Raw genomic sequence first — 9321 nt, forward strand, 5'->3', positions numbered from 1 at the left:
ATGTTTAAAGGGAAGATGGATTGATAAGAATAACTGTATTTGACTGTTGTGGCTGCTAGTTTGGCACATGCCAACAGGTACCTTTAAGTAGCTTCATCTTCCTTGCTGATATCAGGGAGGAATATCTGAAGCTTGCAAATAATAAATTACTTAATGGAAATACAGCACGTAAGTGAGAGCTAAATCCAGCAATGAAAATCAGGCAAAGCAATGTTAAGGTTTTTATAACAGGTACTGCATACAAAAAGTGGGGTTAATGTTTCTAGGGGCAGCACACTGAGCCCACGTTAACGTGAGTGCCTTCAGCTGCCCTTGGTGAAACTGCCGCCATGGTTTCCTTTTTCATCATAGAGTAAGGTCAATTTTGGATACATTATTAAAGGAGGATGCAGCCACTGCCAGTCCCTGTTCCTTACTGGCATGTGGTTGATTGCAGAGTAGAAATAAGAGGAAACATGAAGAATCTTAATCTTATTATAGCTAGTTCATTCCAAAATAGTATTATGAAATCAGATTGGTGTCCAAGTGCCACAAAAGTAAACTTTACCAAACAGAGGTATGGTATATCAGCTGTGTTTTTCCTGTTGTAATTAATAGTAGACTGAGTTTGTAGTTAGAAGAAATCAGTTTTCTTCAAAGTATTTCTGAAAACATTGCCTGGCAAAGTCTCCTCCTTATTTATTCTTACAGTTGTGTACTTTGCTTTATCTTACAACTCATGTGTTTATTACATATGACAGTTTTCAAAGTCCACAATGAAAGCTGGCTTGGAATTCTGCAAGAAACGGAGAAAACTGTTCCTCCCTAAAATGTTTGAGAGACAGAATCAAATACCTGGAGAAAAAGAGCAATATACAGCCAATTGAATTTGGTGGTGCATTTGAGCAGTTTTATATTATTGGTTAAGAAACAATCCTGTACATTTAGGGCAATAGAATATTAGGAGCATGGGATCTAACAGAGTAGAAAAAGGGCAGTTGCCATTTCTTGTTGTCTCTGTATAATCAAATGGGTTTTGCGATCCTGGAGCTCCCGGGTGAGATCTGCTGCTGGAATGTGAGTGAGCCTAATACATGTGTGGAGCAGTGTGGGTAGAAAATGAGCCAGGGCTATGAAGGGTGGAGTTGCATATAGAAGAAGTACAAAACTCTGATTATTCATAAGAAAGCCAAAGGAGACCAATATTTTGTGAGACAGTATGGCCTGTATATATATTTTTTTCTTTTTAAAAAGTGCTTTTCAGTACTTCAATGCTTTAAAATAAAATAATTCTTTTTTCTCTCAGTCCCTTGGAATTGTCTTATACTCCCCCACTGGAAAACAAGCAGCGCAAAACCTTTCCATCCAAGATCTCTACACCACACCTTTTGTCAAGTGGCTCTAAATCAAGAAACCTCCCCAAAACGAGAGGTAGTGTGAAGGTGTTTTTTGTAAATGCCTCAATGATTTTATATCATTGTCTGTAACCCCTCTTGAGTGCTCAATTCTAAGTCTGGTATGAGAAGAAAGCTAATCAGTTTATTATCCACACGCTTGGTTTTTGTTTTGTTTTAATAGGTCCAAGCAGTAAGTTAATGGAGAACAGACCATCAGTATTAGCAAAATTTCTCCCCAGTGGTTCTGGACAGGAGTTAGGAAACACCAGCAGCTCAGAAGGGGAAAAGGATTCTCCACCACCAGAGTGGGACTCTGTGCCTCTCCACAAAGCTGGCAGCTGTAAGTAATCACTAGACAATGGCAGAATGAGTGTTCTGCAATTAATATCTGTAGATAGGCTTGATCTGTTTATAGATCTTCCTGTCTTTTCACTGCATAGCTGAACTGAGTTTTTCTGCTGTAGGCCCCCATATTGATAGCATCTGGTATGATTTGGGAGGTTTGAAAATGGTGTGGGCAGAACATGGGTCACTCTGCAGCTCTCCAGTGATGAACAGGATTCAGAAGCTGCTGGGGAAATTGAGAAAATGAGAATTACTGCTCAAAAAATATGTATTTTCTACAGTAGATGGGGTTTTGCCCATCAGGTCTGCTCCAGCCAAATTTGGAACCAATGAGATTATTTGTCCTTGAGAGGGAACACTGAAAACACCTTAATGCAGTGGTTAGCTTGGGACACTGTTAGAATCTTTTTGGTTGCATTGTAAATCCCTTGTGTGGGAAACAACTCATCTTCCTCCTGGTTGGTTGTGTTGCAAAATAGTCTCTCTGAAAATAAACAGTAAACCTGAATAACCACAGGTGAACATAGAGAAGGAGCTGCTGCTTCCATCACTGGGAGCAAACAGCCTTTCAGAATTCCTCCATTTGAACAGAAGGGATAGCAGAAGTTTGAGAAGCCTTTGCTATAATGTAAATACTACAGGAAGATGTTCTGTGTTTCTCTTTATAGCTACAGACAACCTCTATAAGCTCTCTCTGCAAACCCTGAATGCAGACGCTTTCCTGAAGCAGCGCCAGCCCTCTCCAACACCCGCCTCTCCATCTCCCCCTCCTCCTCCCACATCCTTTGCTTTTGGGCCACGAGGAGGCACTTACAGCAGCATCGTGAACAGCAGCTGCAGCAAGTGAGTCCAGATCCTACCTCCTACTGATTTCCCAGGCACCAAGCACTTGTGGAACTGTGCTTAACAGAGGGCATCTCCCTATTCCCAGACCCATTTCCTCTTCCCATGGAAACTGCTTTTCTGCAGATACACCGCTGTGCATATTTTGCCTTGCTGTACAGCTTGGTAGATCAGAAAAATGTGCAATGACATGAACTGTTGAGCTGTTATAAACATTTTCTTGAATGCTAGCTTTAATTGCTGGGTTTTTAATCAAACTGCTGAAGTCCAAAACCTTACTCTTTTTTCTCTCTATTTTTTGTTTGTTTCTCTTTTTAGTGAAACAAAAAGCAAGCAGCCCAATGGTACCAAACATAAACTGGCAAAGGCAGCTTCTCTTCCAGGCAGGAATGGAAACCCCACTTTTGCTGCTGTAGCTGCGGGTTATGACAAAAGTCCAGGTACTAGAACCAGTTTGGAGTTCTTAATAATTCTAAATATTTCCTGAATAGTCTGTTATTTTGCTGGGGTTTATTTTACTCCTTTTTTTGCATTCGTATTCTTGCAGGTGGCAGTGGTTTACCAAAGGTTTCTCCAAGCAAGACTGATGTTTCCAGCAATATCAGCATTTCCCACACAGTTGTTGACAGTGATGGCTCTGACAGGTAATTTTTATATTCTCTAGGCAAATACCTGGACCCCTAGAAAAGAAGATTGAGCTATTAATGGCATTTTGAAGGGAGTGACAGAATTCATTCTGCTTAGGTTTTTTTGCAACTATTTTTTAAAGTCTAGGCACAGCATCTCTCACCTTGCAGAAAAGTTTAGAAGTTGCAAGTGACTCAAAAGTAGAGAGGATGTTCTGGATGTGATGGGAACTTTCTCCTCCTCATTCCAAGTAACTCAACCATCTTGTGTTCCTGGGCATCCAAACAATGAGGAATCAGCTTGGCTCTCTCAGTACTGAGGAGGAGTGTGTACCAAGGTCACTTGAAGGTTCACAGGCAGAGTTCCTCTCTGTACAGCAATACCTTCCACTCCCCATTTTAACACCGAGACCAGAACTGTCAGTGGGCTTTGTGTTTTCAGTAGGAGCAGGATAGGGCTGCACTCAGTCACATTCCCCAAGGCATATCCCTTCTGATATTTTGGCAGTGAGCCCCTGTCTCAGTTGTAAAAAGCAGTAACCTTTCTGGAGTAGGAAAGAGACTTGAATTCAAGTTTCCATATGCAAAGGAATTGCTTTCTGAGTGAAGTTTGTGTGTTGAAGTTTTTGTTTGTTTTGGTGGATGTTTAACACTGGTTCCAGTTAACTCATCTGTTACTTTTAAGAAGCTTGTCCATGAGTGTATTTGTATTGCTTCCAAGTGACTGTAAATTTTATCTGCTTGAGAAAAAAAACTGTACTATGGCTTGGACTCCATGAGTTTTCTGAAAAACTGATCAAAAGAGCTATGCTCATATTTGATGCTCATTCTACAGATTAAAGAGCATTGTGTCTGTATTGCTGTGTTACTCCAAGGTGAGTGTATACACAGGAAAATGGTATTTCACCAAAATATTTTGTTAAAACAAAACCAAACTGATTTCCTAACTCATGATTGCCATTAAACATATATTTAGTAAATGTTTAACTATATCTTTTTATATAGCTATATATAAAAAGATATAGTTAAACATGCATGCACACATACATTTGTATATAGATTAGTAAGTTAATACTGTCAAGAGTACTGTGTTAATAAGTTGTGTATTGCCTTCCTGTTTCTCCATAAAATGTAGTTCGGGCTTGTGGAGTCCTATCAGCAATCCCAGCAGTCCCGATTTCACACCTCTCAACTCCTTCTCTGCATTTGGACACTCTTTTAACTTAACTGGAGGTGAGTTTTTCTGTTCAAGTATTTTTCTGTATTCAAATACAGGTAGAGAAATGTGTCTTCATTCCACTGGTCTAAGTACAGACAGTGTTTCCATCTTCACTCCCAAAAGGGAAGACTATGTAGGAAAGTGTGTTAAAAATTTGGTGGTATATTCTGTTTCACTCCACAGAAAGTCAGTGGAATCTCACATAGTGTGTGGGCTGAGAATGCTTGGGTTTGGAGTTCCTCTGTTTCAGTAAAAATTCTTGATTTTGGGGATTTTTCTTAGTCTTCTTTTTCTCCATTCCTCCCTCTAAACTTTACAGTCCCACAAATGTGCCACAAGGCCTGTGGTTTCCTGAGCATAAACACCTGCCTAAAACCATGGCTCTGTTAAGTGAGGCAGTGGCCCAACCCTCATGTTGCTTTCCTTTCGTGTTTTCCTGCAGTATTTGTATAGCTGCAGAATGAACTGATGCATGCTAAACCCAGCAATTAATTACTGTATTTAAATATTTGGATAAACTTCCGTAAATGAAATTGAGATGGGCAGGCCTTGGGATTGCAGGGCATGGATAATCTGTGTACTTAGGAAGATTTGTGTACCATACTTGGGCATGTGGGGTGTGTTTTGAGGTGGCTGATAAGCAAAGCAAACTGCATGTGGCATCAGTGTCTGCTGAAAAAATGCTATCTACTGCAACAGTTTGATGTCTGCTGGAAATGCAAACAGTGGCAGCTGCTGCTGTGGGCTTCTTTTTTCTTACTCAGCAACACTTTGCACCCGTGGCTCTGAGGGACACCAGTAAAATACCCGGGATCAGTTCCGTGTGGGAAGTGGGTGATCCACAACTGCTGGTGCTCCCTTTTCCTTCTCATAGCAGAGATGGGGTCGGGGCTGGGGCTCCTACCAGGAGTCACCTGGGAAGGGAGTGCTACAAAGCAAGTGAGTGCTGCAATTACGGAGAGCTGCCAGGACTCTGAGTATTGCTGTGCTTAGGCTGGCACTGAGTTTCCCACAGCAAATGTCCAACTCTCTTTCCCCACTATAATCATGACTAACTTTGTAGCCCTGTCTGAGGCTGGTCACATGAGATGAGGTCTGTATTGTGTGACCTCTTCTAATCTCCCTGTAGCAGAACCTGCTAGAAAAATATGAGGAATAAGTGTGAAAAGTATTGTTCTTGGAAAAAGAGGAAGAGTAATGTACTCAGTTTTATTTCATTTTATTTTTAGAGGTTTTTAGCAAGCTTGGTTTAGCTCGATCTGCTTATGGGCAGGATGTTCAGAGAAACTGGAATGAATTCAATAATGGTCCATCATCCATCTGGGATCCTTCAGCTACAGATTCTGTACCCTCCTGGCCAACAAGCTCGAGTTCCCCAACTCATACAACTGCAGTAAGTATTCATTCCAAATAGTGGTTTATTACTGTTACCAACCTGTTCTGTATGTGCCATCTAATTTAATTCAGAAGAATTGAGGGTGAAAAGACATCAACTGAAGAATAAAGGAAGAGGGAATTTACACATATTCATCTTGGTGTAGTTAAGTTGACATGGCTGTTGGACAAAGAGTTATTAGTCCCTCACTTGCGGATGATGAATCCATGTACACTGTTTCCCATAAAAATATTTCTCACAAGAGCACCTTGCAGCACTTAGAAAAGTGTGATCTGCTCCCACATCCTTCAGGTTTGCTCCTGTGCCTTAGCTGGACACTGCATATGTCACTTCCAGTTTGATAGGCAGTTGCAAAATAGCCAATATGGTAACTTCCACACTTTGATTCTGCTTTCTGAATCCAGTATTGCACCTGTTTGTAAATTAAAAAAGGTCCCAACAAAGCTATTAAATGACCTTAAATATATTCTTTTCAGTATTCAGAAACACTAAAGGACTGAACATAAGGTGAAGTCTTTAAATTGACTGCTAATTTCGATGAAGGTTTTGAGTATAGCAAAAGAAGAAGAAAACCTCCAACTTTACAGATTGTAGTGCTGCACTGTCATCCTTGTGTCAGACTAAAACTTATGCTGCAACAGCTGTCTTCACTGCCAGCTGAAATCCTTCTTCATGTTGACTTCTGAAAATGTTTTTGTAGTAAGAGGCAGTGTTTACTTCACCTGGGAGCAGTTCAGATGGAGTGGGGGAAGGTAGGGACAGGGGAAGCCAGAGAATGTCACACAGCTTCTTATAGACACAGGCTTGCTGATCATGTGGCTTGTCATGTGGCTACAACCAGAGCTGGAACCTCACTGAAACCATGTAAGGAAAGATGTTTGGATTTTGGTCACATGGAGGGCAGGTTTCTCAGCATTTGATAGAGGGAGGGCTTGAGGACAACCAGAACAAGCTCTCTAGCTCCTATTTCCCAGCTGCTTCTGAAAAATTTAGCAGTGTGCTTCAAGAAGCATCAAGATGGAAACCAGACAAATGGTATAGATGAAGTGTCAGCTACTCCATTTAAGTACTTTGATTTGGGAGGAGACATTTTAGGAGCTAACTCAAGGAGAAGATCACTTAATAAACAAGAAGCAAGCAGCAAACTGACTGAAATATTCAAAGCTGTTATAAATGATAGTGATATTTTCAAGTGCTTATGTCAAGCCGGAACAGGAAAGCTTGGCTTTTCCTGTTACTGAGCCTCCTTGCTCTAGGTGCCTGATAAGAGAGCAGGTACCAGGCCAGGGCCCTGCCCTTTCCTCTCTTCTGGGACAAGAGCCAAAGCCATTGTTGCAAACAGCACTTAGGCAGTGGCTTCTGTGTTACCCTTTTATTCTAGGAAGGTTTCTGGAGAGTTGATTTTGATTGTTCTCCTTCCTTATTCCTCTTGCTTTCTCCTTTTATGCACAACTCTGCTTCTGTGCTAAGTAGCATTTGCTTTCTGGATTCCATCTCCCCTCAGCCTTGCTGCCTTGCTAGCACTTCTCCCCAAGTTTCTTTCTGACCACATTCCCCTACTCCCCGTTCCTCTATTTCTCTGTGTGTAGTTCTGCCTGCCAGCCACTTTGTACCTCCTTCCACCAGCTTTGAAAGGGAATAGCAGGTGCTTCTCTGCTGCTCCTTTCCTGGTTGCTTCTGATATATGAGCAAGTGCCTTTCTATCAGGACCTCCCAAACACTTTCGGGACAAGTAGGAACAAATAGTTCCTGGCTCTTGCCTGCAGCAGGAAATAGGGTGGACTTTTAGTGTGTTAGGGCTGGTGCCCGAGCAGCAGAGTGAGTGTTTCCTGCTTAGTAGTCTAATGCTTGTATAGCTTAAACATAACATTTATTTTTGTAACAGTACTAACTGTGACCCTGGTCTGGCTCAGTTTCTCAGTGACATTGGAGGGTCCTGATGATGTTGGCCTGCTTAACCCCCAAGTAATGCTCAAAACTCCTGTCAAGCCCTTGGTAGCAAATTCTGTGGTGTGTTAGCATCCAGCCAATTTTGGGTATGATTAGTCTTGAGCCTATCTTCTTCATTCCAGAGCAGAGAATAAAAACCTGAAAGGAAGAAATTCTCAGATTCTACCTTGTTTTCTTTCCTAAAGGGATTTTTATTTAAATCTTCAGATGCAGGGTACCCTGATACTGGTTAACCTTTAGTGTGTGTTATCTAAGGGCAGAGATCGTGGGAAAGGGGTGCCCTATCTCCAGCCACTAAATCCAAACATAAGGATGTTTGTACCTTACAGCACTTACTCAACAAGTCCACTGCCTTTTGGGTGTATCAAGTTTCCAATATATTTGCAGATTGAATTTACAGGATATGTACATTAAATCTGTTGACACTGGGGTATGTAGTGCCATAAGCCCACATGTAGCAGGTTCTGTGCTAATATTAGCAGAAAGTTATGCTAACCTTTCTCATCTCCATCTTTGGCTGCTTCCGGGTATCACTTTCCACCACACCACGGGTCAGGTTCCTCTGCTTGCTGTTTGCTACTGTTTGGCCTTTAGTAAAATACAGTTGACAGAACCTGGGCCTTGTGTTCCTGCATGTGTTCTCTAGGCTTGCTGTACCTGTCCTATATATCCCAGATGCATTTGTGATGTGCTGGAACTCACCTGCATCGGCACCATGACCATTTGTCAGAGATTTCCAAGTGTCAAGGACAGACTTTCTGGAATTCAATGATAAGTGGCCAATTCTCCTATCCTCTCTCCCTTCATCTGGAGAAAATTTGGATGGGGAAAAAGTATATACTGGGAATATGGGTTAGGTACAGTGGGACTGAACACAGGCAGATTCATCCAAAACAGACAGGTCTGACTACAGGGAGATAAATTTGCAAACAGCCAAAAAGATCAAAAAACAACTTTGCTGTTCCCTTCCATTGCATCTTGAATTTTGTTGGTTTTTTGATACTTAAACCATGTTTATCTGCCTCATTCTAACTGGTTTGTTTAAGCTTAAATGTTCTGGCCCTTGTGTGTTGAATACTCATAGTGCTTAATTTAGCAGTGGTGTGGGGATGTCTCAGCTCAAATGGAAACAGCTTGAAAGCCTGTAATGGGCTGCACTCTGCAGCCCGTGCAGCTCCCGGAGTGTTTGGCTGCAGGAGCAGCGTGGTTCCTCTGGGCAAGCTCTTGTAAAGGGAGCTCAGCGCTCCATGTTGCAGTGAGGATGAAAGGGGTTCCAGAGCAGGCTTCTTGTTGCTGCTGCTCAGACAATTTTCTTTTTGGGGGGCTGTAAACAAGGTGAAAACTGAGGCTACCAAACTGCCACTTACCTTGTTCTGTCTTTACTGCAGTCGATCCTGGGCAACCCCAGTGGCCTGTGGTCCACCACTCCATTCAGCAGTTCCATTTGGTCAAGTAATCTCAACAGTGGCCTTCCCTTCACCACTCCAACAAACGCCTTGTCAGGCATCGATCTCATGGGTAGTGAAAACTCCGCCGCTGCTCCACCGCCACCCGCTGCTGCCACCC

The 9321-nt window shown here is 42.1% G+C and overlaps 1 protein-coding gene across 1 annotated transcript in view; it reads left to right on the plus strand.

The window, feature by feature from the left end:
* The window catches only part of TMEM131 (transmembrane protein 131), a 75262-nt gene that overhangs the window by 64824 nt on the left and 1117 nt on the right, over positions 1-9321 (plus strand). Inside the window, 8 exon segments of the mRNA XM_017737080.1 lie at positions 1286-1410; positions 1558-1716; positions 2390-2564; positions 2883-3004; positions 3112-3208; positions 4326-4423; positions 5639-5802; positions 9144-9321. Of these exon segments, the coding sequence (XP_017592569.1) occupies positions 1286-1410; positions 1558-1716; positions 2390-2564; positions 2883-3004; positions 3112-3208; positions 4326-4423; positions 5639-5802; positions 9144-9321 (1118 nt within the window).

Source organism: Corvus brachyrhynchos, unplaced genomic scaffold (genome assembly GCF_000691975.1).
Source record: "Corvus brachyrhynchos isolate BGI_N302 unplaced genomic scaffold, ASM69197v1 scaffold83, whole genome shotgun sequence".
Lineage (NCBI taxonomy): Eukaryota > Metazoa > Chordata > Aves > Passeriformes > Corvidae > Corvus > Corvus brachyrhynchos.